General features: G+C 41.2%; 1 protein-coding gene across 2 annotated transcripts in view; it reads right to left on the bottom strand.

The window, feature by feature from the left end:
* Nucleotides 1-24,229, bottom strand: part of ahr2 (aryl hydrocarbon receptor 2) — a 59,526-nt gene extending 35,297 nt beyond the window's left edge. For both annotated transcript variants that reach the window (XM_070930385.1, XM_070930386.1), the window contains exons 1-2: nt 23,852-24,229; nt 15,334-15,521 (exon numbers count right to left, since the gene is read on the bottom strand). In XM_070930385.1, coding sequence (XP_070786486.1) covers nt 15,334-15,521; nt 23,852-23,910 — 247 coding nt within the window. In that variant the 5' untranslated portion in view covers nt 23,911-24,229. The remainder of the gene's footprint in view (nt 1-15,333; nt 15,522-23,851) is intronic.
* Nucleotides 24,230-24,487: the final 258 nt, after the last annotated feature.

The raw sequence follows: 24,487 nt of genomic DNA, 5'->3' as shown, positions 1-24,487 counted from the left end.
ATCATATTGCCTTGAACAGCACGTCCAGTTTCTGCCGCACCAAACCGTCTTTTTTGTGACTTTGGCAGCTTTTCGTTTCCTTAATGACCCACACATACTTGCCTCGCTGCCTATGTAAACTCTCATTCATAAGATAAGAGGCGGGGCCGAGAGACTGCCAGTAATTTTCCACCATAAAGATCTAACCAAACTCACTTCCCTGTCATTAAAACGAGAGCGCCGCTGCAGCTCCAGACGTGCAGCGAGTCCCAAAGCTCAACATCAGCACTCCCAACATCAATATCACACATTTATTAAACCTGTCCGGTCGATGCTTGCTCCTGATTGGCCTCTTATTTGTGAATAAAAGACAGTTTTATAATAAATCTCTCAACATACCCAGGATTAATTTTCTCCAGAACAGAGGGATGATTAAAAAACGGAGGAAGTGTTGCAACAGGTGGATGGACCAATCAGTGCAGCACAGTGTTCAATACAGATCAGCAGCCATTGCTTTCTACACATAATGTGGGAGGATTTACGGCTGTGAAGAGACCAAAACACAGAGCAGAAAAACAGGTGGCGACCTCCTGAAGATTCAAGACACTGAGGACTTTAAACGTTGTATCACGAGGCGTTTACTTAATACGCTTGGATACCATTCATAGCATTTTCATCATTTTCATATATCAGTAAAGCTGTCTTTGTAGGAAAACCCACTATGCTTTCAGACTTAAAGCATTTAGAGCTTCAGAGATTGATTTCAATAAAAAAAAAGCTAAAGAAACAAATCAAGACTGATAACAAGCTCCCCTGGTGCTGCAAGCACCGTCATTACGTGAATTATCGTCATCGTTGGAAGGCGTCTTTGACCAATCAATCCGCTTGGCAGCAGCTCCTCGTTATATAAAAGGGACATCCATCAACAGCTCGCGGATCATCTCATGAAAGGAGACGCTAACTTTGGCCGACAGATTTGGGTCGATGAAGGGGAAGTGAAGTCAGGAAGCAGCTTGTTCCTCTGAGGAAAATTAGATCATGACAGCTCAGTAACTGTATCCTGACTCTGGAAATGTCTGCAGTACAACACTCTTTCAAAAAAAAAAGGGAGTAAAAGAAGGCCGCCATTTAGCTTTGAACTACAGCAGCCGTAATGAATAATTTTTTCCTCATACAGTTGCATCAAAAAAGATTCAAACTCTGCGAAAATCCCCTAAATTGAGTCTGAAACCTGCTGATATCCATGAGATACTTCTCAGCAATGATGACTCACCAGATATTAACATGTGGTCACTGGGAAAAATAAATTCCCAGGCGCTGTGAGACATTAACATGACCTTTAACAATACTGAGATAACCTTTTGTTAGAGCTACCTCAGGTGATAAAAGTCAGAAATATAGATCTTCTCGTTGACAGATCTCAACAAAAGGTCTGTTGGTAGCTACTCTGGAGCTTTTGATCATATTACATGATCTTCATCAGCAGGTGGAGTTTGTAGATTGTAGCACTTTATGGACCTCTCATCCATCTTGGCTTTAAAGTTGATTTAATCAAACCACATTGATAATCGATTGATCGTTTTAGTCATTTTTCAAGCATTCTGTGAGCAGTCGGAGGAGCAACAGCTAACAAGGAGTGTCTTCTTTTTCCGGATATTTCGACACAGTGCTCTGATTGATCACCACACAGCGAACGTATGATGTGACAGATCTCATCTTGTGGTCATATTAGTCACATATTAAGTCACTAGATGACAGTGTAAACAGTTGCCTCACTACTTAAATATGTGGCATTCGCTGTTTGATGCATCTTCTCTTTTCCCAGAAGGTTATTGATGTCTTTCATAAAAATGTTAATAACTCCTGCTAACATTGGTGGAGCTGGTCTTTATTTCAGACATCTTGCTGTAGGAACGTTTTCAAAGCTTCCAAACTACAGAAGTGGCAAAAAAAAAAGTCAGATTCTGGGGTAAAGACGACAAAAAAGTTCCCTGAAAGATCAAACTATTCAAGATAATTTCACTGATGACTGCTGATTGACACATGGAAATCCACTGCTACATGCATCAGGGATGAGCACTCGTGTGCAACAGCTGTGGTGAAGATTGAAATCGGCTGCTGTCATGTTTGACTGGAGAGAAATCCTGCAGGCTTTTAGAGCTCATCTTAAGTGTTTTGTTTTTGAAATTTGGATTCTGGCAACTTTTTCTTTGCTCTTTATTTCGATGGAATTTGGACTCAAACTAGGATACATCTTATGTGTTCATGTCCTGCGCTTTTTTTTGAATAACAATGCTTGTCTTTTTGTCTAATCCTAGCCCTGTTTAGCCCTGCTTGGCACCGGCTGTGGCTAGATCAGAGGTTAGCAGACACCTTTCTCTCCGCCCAGCTCCAGACGTGCAGCGAGTCCCAAAGCTCAACATCAGCACTCCCAACATCAATATCACACATTTATTAAACCTGTCCGGTCGATGCTTGCTCCTGATTGGCCTCTTATTTGTGAATAAAAGACAGTTTTATAATAAATCTCTCAACATACCCAGGATTAATTTTCTCCAGAACAGAGGGATGATTAAAAAACGGAGGAAGTGTTGCAACAGGTGGATGGACCAATCAGTGCAGCACAGTGTTCAATACAGATCAGCAGCCATTGCTTTCTACACATAATGTGGGAGGATTTACGGCTGTGAAGAGACCAAAACACAGAGCAGAAAAACAGGTGGCGACCTCCTGAAGATTCAAGACACTGAGGACTTTAAACGTTGTATCACGAGGCGTTTACTTAATACGCTTGGATACCATTCATAGCATTTTCATCATTTTCATATATCAGTAAAGCTGTCTTTGTAGGAAAACCCACTATGCTTTCAGACTTAAAGCATTTAGAGCTTCAGAGATTGATTTCAATAAAAAAAAAGCTAAAGAAACAAATCAAGACTGATAACAAGCTCCCCTGGTGCTGCAAGCACCGTCATTACGTGAATTATCGTCATCGTTGGAAGGCGTCTTTGACCAATCAATCCGCTTGGCAGCAGCTCCTCGTTATATAAAAGGGACATCCATCAACAGCTCGCGGATCATCTCATGAAAGGAGACGCTAACTTTGGCCGACAGATTTGGGTCGATGAAGGGGAAGTGAAGTCAGGAAGCAGCTTGTTCCTCTGAGGAAAATTAGATCATGACAGCTCAGTAACTGTATCCTGACTCTGGAAATGTCTGCAGTACAACACTCTTTCAAAAAAAAAAGGGAGTAAAAGAAGGCCGCCATTTAGCTTTGAACTACAGCAGCCGTAATGAATAATTTTTTCCTCATACAGTTGCATCAAAAAAGATTCAAACTCTGCGAAAATCCCCTAAATTGAGTCTGAAACCTGCTGATATCCATGAGATACTTCTCAGCAATGATGACTCACCAGATATTAACATGTGGTCACTGGGAAAAATAAATTCCCAGGCGCTGTGAGACATTAACATGACCTTTAACAATACTGAGATAACCTTTTGTTAGAGCTACCTCAGGTGATAAAAGTCAGAAATATAGATCTTCTCGTTGACAGATCTCAACAAAAGGTCTGTTGGTAGCTACTCTGGAGCTTTTGATCATATTACATGATCTTCATCAGCAGGTGGAGTTTGTAGATTGTAGCACTTTATGGACCTCTCATCCATCTTGGCTTTAAAGTTGATTTAATCAAACCACATTGATAATCGATTGATCGTTTTAGTCATTTTTCAAGCATTCTGTGAGCAGTCGGAGGAGCAACAGCTAACAAGGAGTGTCTTCTTTTTCCGGATATTTCGACACAGTGCTCTGATTGATCACCACACAGCGAACGTATGATGTGACAGATCTCATCTTGTGGTCATATTAGTCACATATTAAGTCACTAGATGACAGTGTAAACAGTTGCCTCACTACTTAAATATGTGGCATTCGCTGTTTGATGCATCTTCTCTTTTCCCAGAAGGTTATTGATGTCTTTCATAAAAATGTTAATAACTCCTGCTAACATTGGTGGAGCTGGTCTTTATTTCAGACATCTTGCTGTAGGAACGTTTTCAAAGCTTCCAAACTACAGAAGTGGCAAAAAAAAAAGTCAGATTCTGGGGTAAAGACGACAAAAAAGTTCCCTGAAAGATCAAACTATTCAAGATAATTTCACTGATGACTGCTGATTGACACATGGAAATCCACTGCTACATGCATCAGGGATGAGCACTCGTGTGCAACAGCTGTGGTGAAGATTGAAATCGGCTGCTGTCATGTTTGACTGGAGAGAAATCCTGCAGGCTTTTAGAGCTCATCTTAAGTGTTTTGTTTTTGAAATTTGGATTCTGGCAACTTTTTCTTTGCTCTTTATTTCGATGGAATTTGGACTCAAACTAGGATACATCTTATGTGTTCATGTCCTGCGCTTTTTTTTGAATAACAATGCTTGTCTTTTTGTCTAATCCTAGCCCTGTTTAGCCCTGCTTGGCACCGGCTGTGGCTAGATCAGAGGTTAGCAGACACCTTTCTCTCCGCCACGACTTCGCCCCAGGCGCTTCCTCCCACCCTGACTTCCTCTGACAAACATTACTTCCTGTAAGACACATAGGAGAGATTAGTCAACGTGTTTTACAGGTTTCCCCCGATGAACTGAGAAGCACGTGGAGCTGCATGCCCGGGCCAAAGCACAGATCGATCTGAACTCATCTGCTGCTTTTCATTAAACTTTTAGCTGTTTTTTACAATGTGGCTATAAATCTGACTCTTATTTCTCCTGCTGTTTTATTTGCTGGACTTTTTCGCAGTTTTTCTTTGTAATTATGCCATTTTATTAATTTTATGTCATTTATTTTGATGCTTGAGCCTCAATGTCTTCTGTAAAGCACTATTAACTGCCATGTGCTGTCTTACAGTGAGGACAGAAAGCCTCTGCTGGGTTTCAGTATGTGGAGGCTTTTCGGTGAAATGTGCTCTGTGGTTTGGGGTTGCTACTTTCAATGAAAACTAAAAACTGTGTCTGTTGTATACTTTTCAGCCAGCCTAAGTTGCATTTAACACTTTCTAACTTTAATCGCATTTTCAAGAAGGTTCATAGAAGCTTCAGGGGCAAAATGTCTGACTGAAGTGTGTGAATGTGGTGTTATACAACAAACCATGAAGCAGAGAGTAAACTCAGCATGTTTTCATTTACTAATCAGCTCCTCCTGTCTGACTGAAGGTGTGTTGATCGTTGACTGACAGCTGTTGTGTTGTGACACTGTATGCTTGTCTTGTACCCGTCATATATTAACAAAAGTCCTATCAGGTACATCATGTTTTTTCATCACTGTGCGTTTATAGTTTGCTTGTTTATGCATGGTTTATGAGGACAGCTGAGCAAGACGGCAATGCAAATCACCAATTTGCATAGAGGAGATAAACATCTGACAAACATGCATAAATAAAGAGCTGTCTGAGTATGGTTAAATGGGTAAGAATGATGGTATAAAGTTTCTAGAGCGACCCAAGACAGAAAAGTTAATCAGAGTTACACTCCCGAAATTAATTTGGATAAAGAACTATATAGAAGGTAGACGGGCTGCACTGACAAACAAAAACTGATTTTACTACTACACCTCCTGCAGCAATTTATCACTAAAAAGTGGACCTGTCAGGTGTTGGACACGAAGATGCACGCTGTGTTTGGAGCTGAGGATTCTGGGTAAAAAACTGAGTAAGTGTTTAGTCATTGACGGCGAGCGGACAGATGAAAGAGACTGTGGTTGTTTCATTGTTTGCCAACTTTATGATTGTTTTCTGCATGAGGAATAGAGCTCGGCACAGAAACAACATCATGGCACGAAAACAAAGTACGCCTACCAGTAACAGATGATGTCACTGATAGGGGAGTAGGATACTGTAATGAAAAGAGTCGGACATGTGCCATTGATTAGTGATGCCTGGCATGTTGCCACGGAGACCTAGACTGTGTAGGAAGTGTCTAGTAGTAGACACTGTATGTTTATTTACCCGACATATATTCTGGTTTATTCCTGTAGTCACATGCGTCCTGTAGCCAGACAGAGTAAACAATAAGTATACAGTCTGACAGCAGATAATTCCTCCTAGCTTTACCCAGACTCCATTTCCCAGAATCCCAGGGAGCTGTGGCAGGATCTGGGTTGCAGCAGCTTTTCATAAATCTATGACTAAGTTTGAAGGTAAAAGTCCTTCCTAAGTTCTTAGAAATGTCTTTGCTAGTCACTACTTTAGTAATGTGTAAATCAGTTGCTAACATCTGTAAACGCTGTCCAATCAAGAGCAATCAGCTATGTAAACAGGAAGTCACTGTAGCATTACAAGCTAGCATAACTTCCAAAAAGGTAGAATTTGGAAGACAAAGAAGAAGATTCAGTTAAATAAGCAAATAAAAGCCATAGAGGAAGAATACATGTGTTGACAACAGTGGATTAAAAGTAAACAAAGAAACAAGGAAAAGCATGTAAATTACAAAGTAAAAGTATACAACTGCATGTTTCTGCTGATTTATGCAAGCATGCACACAAACACACACACACACACACACACACACACACACACACACACACACTCTGGTCTTTCCCAGATGCCTGGGCAGGTTTCTACACGACCGCCTGTCTGTTGTGTTTTGACTGCGATCCTCCATGCAGAGGGTCTGCACGTCCGATGTTATCACACTGGACACACTGACATCCCAGGACTTATTTCAGGACCTTTCCAGGACGTATTCCAGGTCTCACTCCATTACAACACATTTCTCTTCACAACAACCCTCCACGACCTTTCTGCTCTCTGAATGGCTCATTTGTCACATGTCCCATCCTGAATTATCTTCCCTCCCTCCTTCTCTGTTTTTCTCGTATTTTCTTTTCCATTCTGTTTGACTTGATTCAATTGACAGAACCGGTTTGTTGCAGTGTTTTAAAGGTCTGTCTGTTGGACTTTGTATCTGATGCCAATTCAAATATTGAAGCTCAAACTCCACTGACACAAACCAGTTCTCTCTCTTTCTCACTTTTCTTAATCCTCTTCCTCTTCATTGAATAAACAGATACGCTGGATAAAGTTATTCAGCAGGCGGATCAAATCTTGTACGAAATCTGAATGAGGCTGGAGAATTAATTACTCACACTGCTGGAGGGATCTTGATGGTTCATCATCAGTTCATCTTTTTAAATAATCAATTAATCTTAAAGTCTAAAAAATGTCAAATAGTGAAAAAAGTTCCCAGACGTCAAGGTGATGTCTCATATAGAAAGCCCAAAAACCCAAATATATCCAATTTTTAAGTCATATACAAACAGAAAACAGAAAATTATTGTTTATATAATTAGTAGGTGATTAATTTTAATTTACTAATCAATTAATATAGTTTCAGCATTACAACAAATGTCCTGAGTGCAAATCACACTGGAGAGCCTCAAATCTTCAAATGTCCAAAGAGTATTTCTCTGAAAATAACCTAATTTTCCATTTACCATTCAAGGCCATAAAACAAACAGTGAATGAATATATCAGTTTATCTCAAAAGATAATTGAAGGGCCAAACCCATAATAGTGGGGCAACATGGGCAGTCAGTCTTCGCAATGATGGCAGTTGTCCTAAATTCCCAAATCTACTAAAGTTCACCAGCAGGGAGATTCCTTATCTGACCTCTGACCTGACTGTTATGCAGCTAAAAGTCCCTAATATTCCAGGAGACAAAAAAAAAACATTCCCTCACCAAAATCCCAGCCCTGATTTAGTCCTTCAGCAGCACTTCAGTTAGCCTCGTTCAGCCTCAGGGCACAGGCAGGTCCCTCCAAAACGCAGTTAAACCAGGCATCTGTTTCCTGACAGCAGTTACCGGGCTCGGGAGTCCTGCCAAACTATGAATCTGCAGCAGGACTTACTTGTGTTTTGGGGCCCTTTTTTTGTTTTGTTTTACATGTCATTGTACATTGTCGCTGTGTGCGAAACCTCAGCAACAACCACAACAGGGAACGCCAACACCGGGATGTGTCTGTCGACGCCTCGTACCGGCCTATCAGTCAAACAGCGGGGAAAAAAAGCAGAAGAGGGAAGAAGTCGAGGCACAGCAGGGACAGAGTGTTCAAAACCAAATTCGACACTCCCAGACGTCAGTCTTAAAAAGTATTTTACTTGCAGTTTGGCTGCTATCAGAGACAGTTGTACTAGTTTTATTTACATTTTTTCATGCCTCTTGCAAATGTTCTGCACACCCAGGACTCATTTTTATGTGAGTTCATTTGAAATTTTAAAAAGCAGGTGAAAATATGATCTAAAAAGTAAATTTTAGGGTAAATTTAAGGGTTTAAGGGTAATAAATGACGAGCATGAAGGTTACATATGACTCTCTTGGTCTGTTTTTTATTGCGCATGCTCTGCATTTACACTCTTTTAACCTCACATGCTAAATTAGTCAACAACAACTCATACTTTTGATAATTCTGAGCACTTTTAAGACTCCATGTTGGCTTGCAGTTGACAAAACAATCTCCACTCACTCAAAGCCCACTTACTCGCTGGTTCTGGAGCTTTTGACTATGTCAAACGGTCTAATGGACAAGTAACCATCCACCCAAGTAGAGGGTCTCCAGTACCCCTTAAAGCACTGTCCTCGACCATGAGACAGGTCAGAGGTCAATCTGGGTGTCAGGTGGGGTCACAGGGTTCAGATAGAGGAAGCTCGACGACCTCTAGCAGCTTTAATCTGGTGGGAATACAGTCTGAGGCCTGTAACTGTCCACTGGAAACACATCTGGAAAACGCATGGAGGAGGGGGAAGGGTGTGTGTGTGTGTGTGTGTGTGTGTGTGTGTGTGTGTGTGTGTTGAGAGGAAGAGCGCAAGAAAATACTGAATGTGTAACAAAGAAAAAGTGTGTATACATGCATGAGTGTGTGTGTGTGTGTGTGTGTGTGTGTGTGTGTGTGTTTCCTGAGGCCCAGCAGAGGAGGGAAGTTCAGCCGAGCTATTATAAGACCACAAATTACGTCTCTCCACAGCCAGAAATCTCCTCTGCTGGGGCCTCATCAACAGCACAATGAAGACTTCACTCCAAAAGACCAAACGCATCCACTCTGGAAAAATGTCACAACCTCAAATTCATCGCTCCAGATTTCACAAAACACAGAGGCCCTTCCTCAGAAACAACTGTTTTGAGGGCAAATATCTCACTGAAAACATGGATCACAAAGTCTCTTAACATGAAGCGTTGTTTTAATCTGCAAGTGCAGGCAGTGCTGTTCTCGTGTCTTGTGAAATACATCACCTTCACTTTCACACCTGTCATTACCGCCGCCTCTCAGGTGTGCTGAAGCTTTCTTTATCCAATGTCAGCCAAGTAAACATCTCCTCCCACGCAAATGATACAGCAGAAAGAATAAACAACTCGAGAAAAGAAAGCAGTATTGTCTTCAGTTCAGTGACATTTTAAATTACATATTTGAGCAGTTAAGACTCCGGCAGTGTGCTTTTATTTTATAACTATTTTTGATAAATTAGTGTTGTTCTCCTCTTTTCTTCTCTTGTTCTCTGTAGTCATTTTGTGTCTCTTTGTGGTCTTTTGAAAGACTTTACGACAAGAAATGTTAACTTCAAAACAGAGGCTCCGACCCACGGACCCCCTCACCCCCTCACCCCTCGGTGCCTGTGCGAGGTTGGCCTATTCAGTAATCCATGTATGACTGCATATATGAAACGTATAGAAAAAAGTTTACTTTATCTCTAATTTTATGCAAGTTAACAACAACCTTTTTATCCAAATGGAGACGAAGAATGAAGAAAAGAAGAAGACACAGACAGACACACTGAGGATAAAAGCAGAGCTGTGTGTGACGTTGATGGAGGTCTGGTTCAGAAAATGTTCAGTGTTCAGTTGAACAATGCCGGTGTTGTGAGCGTCGGCCATGGGATCGAACCCCCGGGCGTTTCCCATCGGCCCGTCTGCCTGGTCCTGCGGCTCGGCCCAGGGGGGAGAGTCAGGGACGAGAGGACGGACACAGAGCGTCCCTTTCTCAGCCACATCCTGCTGGAGCGACGCGACGGCCTGGCCTTCCCATGAGCCTTTACACTCCCGGGTCATCTTTGTTCACTGAGAGGCATTCTGGGAAATTCACCATCAGACAGACTCTGACTGGTGTGTTTGGTAACGCCGCAATCACAATAAGGGATTCACCACGGTCACAGACACTCTGTCTGTTTGTGAAACTGTGGATGTCTTTATGTCCGTTTCAGCAGACTAATGGACTCACTCCTCCTCCTCCCGTCTGATGACTAAAATGTCCCATAATGCAACATAAGCAACAGTTCTGGTAACAGCTCAAAAAACAAAATGCAAAGAAATAAACCTTGGAGATACATATTTTACTTGCTTCTTGTGACGTTTTAAGCAATCCTTAAATATGTGCCTTTACTCATGCAGAATGGGAGGAACTGTTATTGTGATGATTGTGACTGTGATGAGTTTGGCTCTTTCTACTTGATAATATTTCTCTCAATGAACTGTTTCTGTGCTAAAAACATTTTATCACTAGTTGCAAATATGTTTTCCAGGTCCTATTGTACTCTAAAACTCGTTGTTTTATGATATGTATGTTTGTCATTTACAAATCTTTATCCCGGTAGATAAAAAGCTTGGCCGGTGTTTAAATAACAGTTGGGGGAAGTATGTCTTTGTTGGTGAGCACCAGGCTTTCCCAGCCTTGGAGGTCTTGTGGTTCATCCAAATTCCTCATGAAGAATAATCTAATTGAGAAACTCCTGCTGCCATCAGCGTCTGGACTGCACTGAGGCCACACACAGCAGCACAGTGCAGTGAAATAACCGAGCGGCTAACGAAGGATATGTTCATGTTTGTGCTTTGGGAAATGAAGACACAACGCTGTCTTTCTCAGCCACTGTCCAGTACATACATTTTTTAGACCTTTGTTAGACATTTTTAGAACTTAAAGCTATGAATCAACATAAATGTTGGGTTTGTCCTTATGTTGTACTTCTGCATGGAAAGTATGACTATTTTCCCAGATGCAAAGGTTGGAAAAGCTCAGTCTGGGCTCAAGGGCTAAGAATATCAAAGCCACTTCCTGCCATGTCGCTGTCCAGGCCTGTTCTGCCAATATGATTTCACATAATGTGGTCTGCTTTCTGTCAAAAGTCAAAGTGGAGAATCATCGACAAAATGTTTCAGAGATAAAGATCCTTAACTTTAGGTCAACAAGCACGCGTTTTTGGCTTTATGTGACAGGTTTGTATGGATGCAAAGAAGTATTAATCACTGCTTTCCAAACTGGCGTCCATGTTCAAGGGGCCCTTGAGGGGGTTGTAAGAGGTCCTCTTGCAAAACAAGAGCTATTCAAACATTTTACTCCTCCTGTTATTTCCCCATCTACAGAAAAGACATACAGAAATCCAAACTATTTATACCACCTTAAATCAACAAACAGAACCGAAACGATTCAGCGTTGTACAGAAAAAATATCTGCAATTTATTTAACAAGTGAAAATGCCAGAAATGCCATGATCCCGGCTTCTAAAATCCACTGTCCTTATTAAACCAGTCAGGGATCGCCCAGATGTGACTGATCCACATAAAATACAGTTTCTTAATCAATGTATTTTTAAAATTCAGTGGCAGTTACATTCAGCCAGCAGTCAAATACATTTTCAGGGCCACAGAAATCCCGGGTACATAACATGTTCGTTTTATCACTATAAGGCAGCTATCAGATCAGTTCTTTGGATCGGGAAACACATTTTAGGTGGAGAAGAAAATCTTGACTGTGCAGCTGTGTTGCATCAGTATCAGTATCACCTTTTAAAATCACCTTGTAAAGCTTAATTTTATAGACTTGCTTTTACATGATGTCTTTTGTTTTAGTGTTTTCGCCATAATTTTTACCCTCTGTCCTTCTCCTTTTATCTTGTGGTGCCCTCTGACTTAAAATCATTTCCTTCCTTTGATATCTTGCTTTAATTTGACTGTTTAAGTTCTTTATAGACTTTTATGTTTAATGTTTTAAAAGCTGCTGATGAAAATAAGTCACAATTAGAGAGAAGCAAAGCAAAAAAGAGACTCAGTGAGAGAGATAATGGACAGAGGCTGGAACCTATACCAGCATGTAGCCTAACTTACCGCACAGTAAGTAATGTACCTTGCATTGTCTCACCCAAACATCCTATGTCAACAAGAAATAAATCACACTATGAAAGGAAAAATGTTCTCAAAATTACCTCAAGACCAAGACGCACAGCAGACGAAAGCTCGTGAAATTGGTGAAACCATAAAAGATAATCAAGAATGATAAAAAGGTACCAGGAAATTAAGAGACACCTGGTTTCAGTAAAGCAGACAGAGCCCACATTGCTCTCTGGATTCATCTAAAAGGTGGACAAACAAACTTTTCATTACATAATGAAAAAGTAAAACCTCAAAAGCAACAGTAATGAGGACTTTTAAATACTTTTTTAAAAAAGCCTCAAATGTGGATAATCACATGCACCACAATGCACTTCAAAGAAGGCTGATGCATGCATTAAAAGCCAACCTTTGAAGCAGGAGAGAAGAAGTAAAATTGGGGGGACCCTTGGGTGTGTTGGAGAGTTTCATGAATGCATAAAGCCCCTAGTTGTCCTGGTGCAGGCCTGCCGTGCGAACAGGCCTCCCTGCTGTAACAACAAACTGGACTCCTGCAGCGTTTGTTTGAGGTGGAGGGGGGGGGGGGCTGGAGGAGCTGTGAACTTCAGACGTAGGAGCCGTTGAGGAAGGCTGAACAGTTGAAGGAAAAGGGGCCCCGGGGTGCTGCAGGGGCCGCCACAGGAAATGGGTGGGGCTCGGTGGGAGGGAGGGTGACGGATCAGCGGCCAAGAAATGGGGTGAGGGAGGGGCAAGAAGTGTATGCATGTGTGTGTTCGCAATAGCTATTATGAAAACTAAGATCTCGGTCTACGTCATGAAGTTCATCAGTTTTTCCAAAATGTACAGTGCAGTACGTCAACTCGACTCTTCTCCTTATTGATGAATCTGTTCCCAATCGGTAATAACTAATAAAATGATTTATGGAGTGTGCTGCAATCAGTAAGAAAACAAGCGATTCATCAGAGGCGGGATTAAGAGAGAGGATGTCATCTTCCTCTGCCAACAAGCGTGGATGAGATGTTGTTTACACTCCATATCATGTCAACATGTTCTTGAGTTGAACTCCCCTCTGATCTTATTTCAAAATAAAAGCGTTGAGTGAAGCTGCTAGAGCCAACAGCCTTGCCCGATACTCACAGCGTAGTTCGAAAGTAACCAGACCCCCGACGCTGCCTCCAAACGCATTTGTTCGGTCGACACTAAGTGACCAGCACTGCCAAATAATTGATGACTCCAAAGCAACAGGCTCTGCTGTCTGTTTCCTTAGGCAACATGTCAAGGCTGTTGGAGCAAGAAGACTGAATCTCTCCTTTGTTGTGATGAGAACAGCAAAGAACAAACCGTTTCTACAGATACACACACATCAAAAGGAGGCAATAAGTCAGTTTTTACTGTTTCACAACACAAATAGGACATAACATGTCTGCAGGGGGTTGATAAGGTTGTTAGTCAATGCCAATGACTCATTGATTACTTGCCAGTGGCTGAGATTTCTGTCTCACTTTGCTGCCTGAACTCTATTTTGGAACAAAACCTCCCATTGATTCCAGCAATGAAGTCCTCGTTCTCAAGCCAATAAAGTGAACGCTTGAGCTGTTTTATTATTCCAGTATTCAGGATTGGTGATATATCACCTTCTCACTAGACGTTTCTGTTAGATCTGCACTCTGATTACTTTGTTTACTGCTTCATGTTGGGAGGATTTATTGTTTGTGTCCATTACAACTGGAGACAACCTTGTAAAGGGATGAGATGCTAAAATGTTATTAGCCGATAGAGTTGTCTGCTTTTCTACTGGTTTTTAAGGACATTTAGAATTCATTTGCAATTTAGTCGAAAACAAAATCCCATAAAGATAAACAGTCCACGCACTGACACTCATACAGTTTGTTGGTTGGTGCTATTAGCTTCTTTCGGCTACGTTTTTTTCTCTGAGTAGTGGTATTTACAAACAAGCAGTATTTGTATTAAACTGCATCTTTAAAAAGTAACCAGTAACTAAAGTGTAGCAGAGTAGAAGTATAAAGTAGCATATAATGGAAATACTCAAGTAAAGTACCTCAAACTTGTACTTACTTGTACAGTAGAGTACAGTAGTAAATGTGCTATTTGTTATTTACTTACTGTACATTAGCATTTAGCCTATAGCACAGAGCAGGTGCATACTAATATGCTTTGGAGGTCGGCTCCAAATATACAGTGAGCCAGAAGGGCCAGGTTTCACAGGCCTGCACTGATATAGCCCCTCAGCTGGTGACGACCACACACGCCCCCACCTCCTTTTACCGTAAATAGGAACCTTGTTTTTCAGGCTGTCTGGATCTAATCGCTGCTATTTTCAAAAGAGGCAGCAGAACAATATGAGGAAGCTCGCTGCAAACTGGAATACCCTCACTGAGCTTCGAGTCTCTTCAGGCTCCCTGCGCCATGTTTACAGAAATAGGGCAGAATTCAGGAGCTCAGAGAGCATCAATCCTTCTCCTTTTTGCTCTTACAAAACAAATCCATCCACCGCTATCTTTATATCTTTTTCCAGTTCTTCTCTGTAATTGTTATAGAGATTTACAGTAACATTTGGAAAACAAACAAGTCAAAAAGGAGTCCCAAATGTTGAAAAGCAGTATTTATCTTATTCAACCATTTCCCAAAAATGCTGTATTTTTGTATTGTCTCTGGTGCTGTGATATCTGACCCCAGATACCTTTCTTTTCTAATTTCTGGTTGCTCGTGTTACTGCTGAACAGAAGTTTTCAAAACACTGGAAATCCGCTTCAAGTGCGTATGAAAATGTATGCATGAGTTTGACAGTTAGGATTTGACTGCAGTCTAGACATTTTCCCTCTAACCATTTTAATAAAATGATCTACAAACAGAAAAAAGTGAAATTGTGGCCAGACTGGTATCTCTCAGCTAAATACGTGCAGGATGTTATGTTGGTGTCCATGCTTCTTGTGTCTTGTTGAGGACTAAATCTAAATTACAAATTTGATGAACGTGATGACAACATTTAAAAGGAGGGGAAGAGAAAGTCATAAATTGAGGCTTCGACAGCAAAATAAGTTATAAACTATATCAGTGAATAAAGCTGTAAGGAACATTAACGTCAAAGTCACCTACATCTGAATGACTTTGTACTGGAAGGTTAAAGGTTTATATTAGAACAGAAACTGACAGACATGAGGGCACATTTTCACATTTTCGACACTCACCGTTGAAGAAGCTCTTGACCTTCAGGTACCCGACGCTGAGGCGGAGCACGGACAGCTTGTCCAGCCGAGCCCTGACGTCCTCGGTGAAGGGAAGCAGGCTGGTGAGCTTGTCCAGCTCGCCGTTGAGCCGGTCGCGGTGGCGTTTGGACGGATTGGACTTGACGCCATCGGGAGGTGGTGGTTTGGGGCTGCGGATACAGAAAGAAGACATTAAAACACAGCAACAAAAAAGGGAAAATGCAGTTAAGACAGTGATTTTAATGGACAGCTTGATAAAAACAGTGAACAATCATAGACTCATCCAAACGGAGAAAATGTTTTCACTTTTTTGGATTCCCCTGAAAGTCAAAGCTCGAGTTTGGGATTCAGAAAGGTCATGCCGAGTATTATAAACAAGCTTGAGGCTAAATATGTTCTGTATACTGACGTGTGTGTGTGCATCAGTGCAACAGCAGCTGGGATAAATTGAGATGACACACAGATAACACACCAGGGATGTGACACTGACGACTGCAACACACAGCACGAGAGACACAAGGGAAAATAGAAAAGTACGTATTTGGGTGTCGTTTTGCCTTCTTTATGCCAAACTTTTAGGGGCTGGTGCCACTTTTAAAAAGGGCTGCAACTAACGATTATTTCATACAGTTATTACACTTTGTTCCTTATTAATTCTCATCTCTAATCACCCACCTATCAAGTGGAAATACTAGAAAAAACTTTCAAACTTTCAAACTAAGTGGTAATTATATCCTTTTAATCTTGTTTTTTTTCACACTAATCAATTCAGATTCGAGTCCACACAGTCCGGGTTGTTTTCCCCTCACAGCTGCTGAATGCTGGGGATTAAAAGGTTAGAGGAGTGGAAAATAACGGAGCCCGGACCACCTCGACTCTCCTGAGGCAAGGCAGCAAGCTACCTGCTCCATCCGCTGTTGCCATGGGAACCAGGTCAGCAGCCTGATGTCACCTGTTCCAGGACTTGTTTATCACCTGTGTGTGTTTTCAATCCTGTTGAAGTGCACTCAGTTTACAAATACACTAAGTGAGAGGAAATGGACAGTTTCCCCTCCTGAAAAAGGTCTCATTTATTTACACAAAACATGAGCCTGAAAGGTAAAGGATCAGATTCTTGTACCTGCAACATCCCACTGACTTCAGAGAGTCTGAACCTTACTCGGGTTGGACTGGGAATAAAATACCTGCATGAGGCTCGAAAACCTGACAGGATGTTTAATTATCTGTACATCTTGCTGGTCTTTTAGCCAAGAGTTTATTCTTCACTTATTTTAAGTGCCTGAAGATGGTCTAAATGTTATTTTAGAGCCTTTTTTTTTTTTTTACTTGTGTAGAGGTAAATAAACCCTGACAACGTCTCAGCACCGTCGGGCCACATGAAGCTCCGCAGCAGAAAGCAGGTCTGTATCTGTAACTGAACTCCGGTGACCGACGGCAAACCTGGCGGCTTCTCGTCTGTAACTCAAACCAGACCTCTCGCTGCACAGAGGGGCTTTTCTTTTTTCCCCAGACAAGGTGTGAAGCTGTGGAGCACCTCAAACCGGCCCTGGAGATGCCTCTCGTTTGATTTTGGGTCACTTGTATTTATCCAGAACAGGTTGAAGGAGTTCTGTGGTGACTTTCAGATTCGTTCAGTTTAACCACAGTCTGATATCTGATCAACCCTGGAGAAAGAGGTGCTTTTTTTAAGTTTTGAGGGTCAGTTTGTTGCATTTTTAAATATTTTTACCTGCATGCGGCATGCTTTAAGATTCTGAATCAGTTTTCCAAACCTCTCAGGCTCATTCATTCCCATTTATTTCCAAATCAGCACAGAGAACAACGAGAGACTTCTCCTTCAGTCAGTTAACGTCCGATATCAAAATAGAAACAAGTTCTGCTCAACCATACATACGAGACATTTACGTTGTGTTTAGTTCTGCTTTCCACTTCCACTTACGTACTACAGTTTCCATATTGCTATGTGACAGATATCTGTGTTTCCCTCTTCACAGTAAATCTTTGAATAGCTAACACATTGTCCTCCGCCTCTTGTCAACCACAGCCCAGACGAGCTAAAAGTCCAACCAAAGCAAACTTTTCCACCAGCGATTGATTCCACAGTTAAAAATACACTTTTATGCTTATTTTATGATATTTAGACAGCATTTGTTATAGAAAGTTCACTCTAAAAGACAACAAATAACAAAGCTGAAATGATTATCCAATTAGCGGAAGAATTGCTGCTTCAGTTCTCTCAAATACGAAGATTTCCTGCTTTAGTTTGTCTTATATGATAGTAAATTGAATATTTTTGGTATTTTAAGTGTTGCTCAGACAAAAAAGCTATTTAAAGACTTCACCTTTGGATCTGGGAAGCAAAAAATTTATCAAATTAAACAATATTTGAAGAAGTGAAGTTTCATGTTTCAGCGTCTTGCTCAGGGACACTTTAGCAGAGCATCTGGTTGTTGTGGGAATGGAACCTGTGACCTTCCAGTTACAGGTCGGTCTCACACAGAGCAGCTGCATGTCTGCTGGTTCTCAAGTTAAATCAGGTTCAGATGTTCCTGCTGATGACTCCACTGGGGATTTTAGGTCAGGTGAGGCCAATAGTGGAGCTAACTCTGTGTGTGTGCACCTGCATAACTGCATACTTTCTAAGCACTGTGGCCCTTTAACCTCCTGATTACTGGCACCTTAAAGTGTCAAAATGTGCGGCCTGAAGTTGCAGAAAGCACTGACCAACACAAACCACTTCAGCAACAAGAAATATACCAACAAACAACCACAACAAGAGTGTGAAAACAGAAGTTTCTCTTTCCAGCAGTAAAAAAGAAACTAATCTTTGTGCTACAAGACTTTCGGAGCGTCTAACATCTAGCAAGCAAATGTTTTACTTTATAGTTCAACAAAACCAAAATGCCTCTAAAAATAACATTTAGAGGCATAAACTGACTGTAAAAGTAGCCTACTGAGAAATATGTTGATTCTAGATTAAATATAACAACCAGTGCGGTAACAAGCAGAACACAGGGTGAAGTTTTTAGTCAGAAATTTTATGATTTCACTGATTAACTGCTCTGAAAAAGGACCAAAATGCCTCTAAAAATAACATTAAGAGGCAGAACAAGTCATGCCTGAACTGTAAGAACAGCCCACTATAAAATATGTTAAATTTAGAAGAAATATAACAACAGTGTGGTATAAAAAATACTGAGAAGAACTGGCAGGACAGAGAGTGAGGTTTTAATCAGTAAATGTATGATTTCGCAGGTTAACTGCTCATGCCTGAACTGTACTGTCAAATACATAAATTTTAGACTAAATATAACAACTAGTGTTACAAAAACACCCAAAAGAAATATGAGGATTGGTCGGACTGGCATGGAGTTTAAACTAATCTAGTGTTTTACTTGCAAATGTATGATTTCACACTTTAAATCAGTTTCGTGTAATGTCAATGACCTTTTGCGGCTGTTAAAAGCATAAAGTCTCAGAAGGAAAGGTTGTGAGCCGACTGCCTGAACTGTAACGGTAAATGCGTAAAATGTAGACATTAGCCCTGTCGAAGCGCCCCTTCCCTTCCCTCCTGTAAATAAGACATCTGCTTCCAATAATACTCCAGAACACAACATATCTGAAATCGAGGCGAGATAGCTATCGCTGCATTCCTGACGGCACAACTCCCTGCAAGAACAATGAGCGGCCAGTGTTGTTGCTTCTCGCTTTATCTACCAAATCTGTCCTGGAAGGGGCGTGTATATATGAGTGTGTGTGTGTGTGTGTGTGAGAGAGAGTGTGGGGTTTTGTTGGACTTGAAGAAACACTCCCCTGCGTTCACACAAAGGCACTTTGTCTCCTACGGGGCAACGACACCTTTTCAAAACAAAAGAAACTAAATACGATGTTGCCGTCTGCTCCCTGCTGGAGTTATGATACGAGGGAAAAAGAGCACAAGAGGATTATCGCAGCTGCACCGATATCAGGCTCAGAAAGTCGATACCAGAGCTGAAGTTTCAGGAGTTTGTGCTAATACAGAAAAGTGTCCAGGGTTTACCTACTGTTTCATTTTCATTCTGTTTAAATGCTGTTTATATTTGCCTTTAAACAACTGGCTTCACAAACAGCAACACATGACTACCTGCCCCTTAAAAATACATAATAAACACCTTGACAGAATCATTTAACATATAATATTACATAAAATGTAAGCATACTGTGCTTTTGTGACAGACACAGTTGATTTAAGAGGGCATTTTAACAATCTCATTTACTGCAGTTTTTATTTACTTAATATATTTTTTACACTAGTAGGCAATATGGATAAAATCTACGACAGTGCTTGTAATTTCATATCACAATTAAAGCTGCAAGTCCTTTTTTTTAACAAAAACTCCAACCATTGTCTAGTTGCAGTGTCTTAAGTGTGGGGATTTCTGTTTTTCTCTGTTTTCTATCATAGTAAACTGAATTTCTTTGGGTTTTTGTGTTGGTCAGACAAAACAAGATATTTTAAGGCATCAACTTTGGAGTCTTTTCACGATTGTCTGCAATTTTATTGAGCAAAATCTAAAAAATAATCAGTAGATGAAGCGATAATGAAAATAATACCACAGATGAAAACAGCTGTTTGGATGTTTACTGGTGTCCTAACGTCCAGGAAGTGAAAGCTGGGAGAGTGATGTCCGTCACATGTCAGTCATGAGAGAAACAGTGCGTCTGTACTGTAGCAGCAACACATCTCACATCAGCATGACCTCTGCCCAAAAACAAAAACATCTAACCAGCAGCAACATCTGACCAGTTTATTCCTGACCAGTTCAGTCCAGTCGCTCCAGTTTTTCAAAGAAAAACTCACCTGGCGCTTGAATTCATCTGGAGGCCAACGCTGAATATAAACAATCACATGTGCATGCATGTTCCACATTTTACTGTCATAACAGAATACCAGTGTGGGAAAAAACGCAGACTTTTTGTGTTCTTTTATGCTTCGTGACATGAAGTTCATCAACTGTGCAGCACTTAGATCTTTCACATCCAACCATCATAACAAGAGACATATTTACTTAATGTGCATTACATTCATTTTGCTATTCAAGGAGAGTTAAGTTCAGGAAGTTAAAATACTAAAATCCCAAATTTAAAATCTGTATACAGTCCACAGCTGAAACGCTTTGTCAGTTAATCGATTAGTGGATTGACAGATGATTAATCCGCAGCTATTTTGATAATCAATTATGCTTTTCTCTGTAATATGAATATTTACACACAAGACATGTGAAGATGTTATCTTGGGCTCTGAGAAACTGTAATGTTTTGTTTTTAGACAAAATAACTAATCGATTCATCAGGAAAAGAACCTGCAGGTTAATTGATAATGAAAGTAATTGTTAATTGCAGCTCTAATACACGCCACCTGGACCTCATTAGGGTCATTTTAATGGTCAGTGACAGTATTCGCCATATTCAGTCAGCCAGATCCAAAGTCGAAACCAATCCCTGACCTCAACCCCATCCAACACTTTTGAGATGAACTGGAAGGCCGACAGTTCGGCCTTATCGCACCAACGTCATCACTAATGCACTTGTGGCTGAATGGGAGCAAATCCCTGCAGACAGGCTCCAACAACTGGTGGAAAGCCTGAAACCAGAAGAGTGGAGGCGTGTTTAACTATCACATATGGGTGTAATGTTCAGGCGTCCACATACGTCTGGAAATTTAGTGCATCTACCTATCAAGTAAGTTTTTTGTGTTTGTTTCATGACTTTTGTGAAGCTGAATAATGTCTGCCTTTCTTTCACACACACACACACACACAGACACACACACAGACACAGACATTACCATAAATTTAAATGTTCTAGTTTTACGACGCAGTGTACCCATGAAGGTAAAGTGCCTCAGGGTGCATCGCTGTAACGCCGCCTCTTGACTCGTCTGTGGGTTAAACAGACTCTCTCACACACTCATAACTCACTCCACTGACACCATTTCCCCAAAAACAAAAAGAAAAGGAAAGATAAACTCCCTGAGAGCAACTTTTCCTAAAAAACCAAGGCAAGAGAACATGGCAGACTTATGTAACCGTTTGCGTGACACAGAACTATGTTAATTTGTGTTGAGGGAGGGAGGAAAGAAACAACCCCCCAAAAAACACACAGAGAGACAGAAGGAAAGACAGGAAAAAAGTATGTTGTGGCAGTCGAAGGAGGAGGAGAAAAAAAACAGAGCAAGTCTCAGATTACGCCATCCTCCCTCCCTCCCTCCTCCCTCGTGGAAACATCGCGTGAGAGTGCTCTCGCTCCACGTCCTGATTATGATTAATGCAGGTAGTACCACACACACACACTGAAACCGCGGTTCTGGCAGGGTTCTGCCGTGGTTCTCTGCTCAGGCCTGTGGTTCTGTATGGAGCAGTTAACACTCCGTCTGGCTTGTTAAAGTTAAAAATCACAAACTGGTAAAATCACAGTGAGGAAGACAGTGTGGCTTAGAGCAGCTCTTATGTTCTGAAAGGGTTCTTTACAGCACCACGAAGGGTGAGAACCTCTCTAAAGGGTGTATAGCACCATGAAGGGTCTAAGAAGATCCATTTAACATGGTTCTTCAGATAATTTCTCTGGAAGGTTCTTTACAGCACTCTGATGGGCCTAAAATTAACTAGTTAAGCATGTTGCCCTGGAGAAGATCTCTGAAAGAGTTCTTTACAGTACCATGAAGGGTCTATAATTACTAGCATGGTGCTTGACAGAACTTCTCTAAAAGGTTCTTTGTAGCACCACAAAGGGTCTATAATAAACTAGTTGTGCATGGTGCTTTAGAGAACCTCTCCACATGTTCTTTATAGTACTTATAGGATCTAGGAAAAAACACATTTCATCATGGTTCTTTAGATAAACTCTTTAAAGGGTTTATAGCACCATAAAGGTCGAGAAGAACCGATGAGCATGGTGCTTCAGATAATTCCTCTGGAAGGTTCTGGTTTCATGGTATAGCACCATGAAAGGTGTATGTTAGCTCTATTAAGGGTCTATGAGGATCTATTTGACCTTCAGTAAGGGTTTCTTGTATATAAAGGTCCAGTTGGTAATATTTCTTTAAAGTTATTTAAAGTACCTTAAAGGCCCAATATATAAGGATATAGGCACTTGTGAGATTCATGATTTCATTATGGAGTCAAAAGGGTTCTGTTATGGTGCAACCCTAAAGAACCACTGTCTTTATTTGCTCTATTTGCTCCAGTTTGAAGAACTGGCTCCCAGATGGGGTCCAGAGACCCCTGGAGGTCCTTGAAAAGGTCCTGAAAAACTGAGAAATCATGAAAGAAATATTTCTGACATAGCACAGAAGTACAAGGACCCTAAGAGTCCTGTGAGTGAATCACAGTGCTAGACAAAACATTCATAAAGGGTTCCTTACAGAACCATTAAATAGTGATAGACATAGTGAGCAATTTCAGCACCATGGTATAAAAACTATAGATAAAGGATAGTCCCCCCCTAGTGCAAAAAGCATGTTTCTACTGTATGTACAACCCTGAAGAATGATTTTCTGGTGCTGCAGTATGCAGCAGTGGTTCTCAAACTGTGGTCTGGGGCCCTCCAGGGGGAAAAAACGAGATGCAGTTTAAATATACATTTCATAAGAAGGTGGTATGATGATTTGACTGAATGATGAATGATGACTAACCCTTCACTCTCTCCACTGTTAAGCTCTCCTCCTACAGAGCACACTCAAACAAAAAACTTTAAAGTATAAATAATAAATGCAAATTCAACTCAGAAAGGGCTTCTTCAGAGGAAAAAAAGTAAAATGACTTTCTATATTTGCACGAATGAGTCTGGGAAGCCCGGCTGTCTCACATGGTATAATTAGATTTAAATAATACTGAAGCAACAGTTGTCTTTATTTTCCGTGCTGGATGGGCCTGCAGTGCTGTTGGACTTCAGCACTTCACATTACCTCGGTCTGACTGGCCAACATAGCATAACCACAGCAGGGAAAATAGACTTTACGGCCTTATGGCTTCAACTAAGGACAATACAGCAACTATTGCAAACACAGAGTACAACTTATAACCTACTACACTCTTATTACCATGTAACACAGGCTGAAATGCGTCCTGACTGACTCGTCTGGAGGTGTTTGCACAGCTGTAACCACCTAAAAAAGAACCATCTCCAGTGTATATGAGGTGCAAAGCTGCAAGTATTATCCGTATGAATGCATTAACTCTGATTATAGTGTAATAAAAGCATCAAAAAGTCGTTATGCATGCTGAAATATTATAAGTTACACGTGTCATGCACCAGAAGTAATAGTAGTATTACAGTAAAAGTACAACAGGCAGTACAAAAGGGTCACCAGACACTCAAAGTTCCTTCAGGAATATCATGACTACTATAGACATAACATAGAAAGTACAATGAAATCATTGTATACCCACACGATAAGATACCGTAGGAATATTACCGGGACATTGCAGGCATTTGAGTGTGTTTACGGTTGTTGACTTACATTTTCTGGACCGGCTTCTTCCGTTTCTTCGCCGCATAAAGCGCCGTGTTCGCCAGCATGGTGAGCTCACAGCAAACAAAGTAGAAAGAAGTGGTTAAGTACACGTTAACGGGTCCAAACGTGATCGGAAGACTCACATCCCTCGAAAAAGGACAAAATAAAGTAGAAAAGTGACGCTGTAAAATCCTCTTAACGTCCGTCCTCGGCTGCTTTACGTCTCATGCGCCTCTGAGCTGAAAGAAAAACCGACTTTTTGTAGTCTTTAGCTACTCCAAACGCCCGTCAGACGTTAGCAAACTACCACAACTTTTCATAATCCCGACGTTTATGTAGTTCCACACCGGTTCACCGCGAACACCGTGACTTTTAGGCGTTAAACGGAGCCTAAAAAGTCCTCGGAGGATTTATATCCAAGTCCTCTGCCTGTGCGTCACCCCCGTTGTGATTTGACAGGGCTTCTGCTGCCGCCGCCGCCGCGCGCTCCCGTCGCGGTTGGTGTGTGTATGTACGTGTGTGTCACTGTAACGCGAGAGCAGAAATATTTAAGGTGGTCCGAATGTGGGCCAACCAAGACTGACACCGCAGACGAGGAATGACTGGAAAACTGCATTCCAGCCCGGCAGACCTTAAGGAGGA

Source organism: Enoplosus armatus, chromosome 24 (assembly GCF_043641665.1).
Source record: "Enoplosus armatus isolate fEnoArm2 chromosome 24, fEnoArm2.hap1, whole genome shotgun sequence".
Lineage (NCBI taxonomy): Eukaryota > Metazoa > Chordata > Actinopteri > Centrarchiformes > Enoplosidae > Enoplosus > Enoplosus armatus.
The sequence above is the reverse complement of the archived record's forward strand: the minus strand, read 5'-3'. Positions and strand labels throughout refer to the sequence as shown.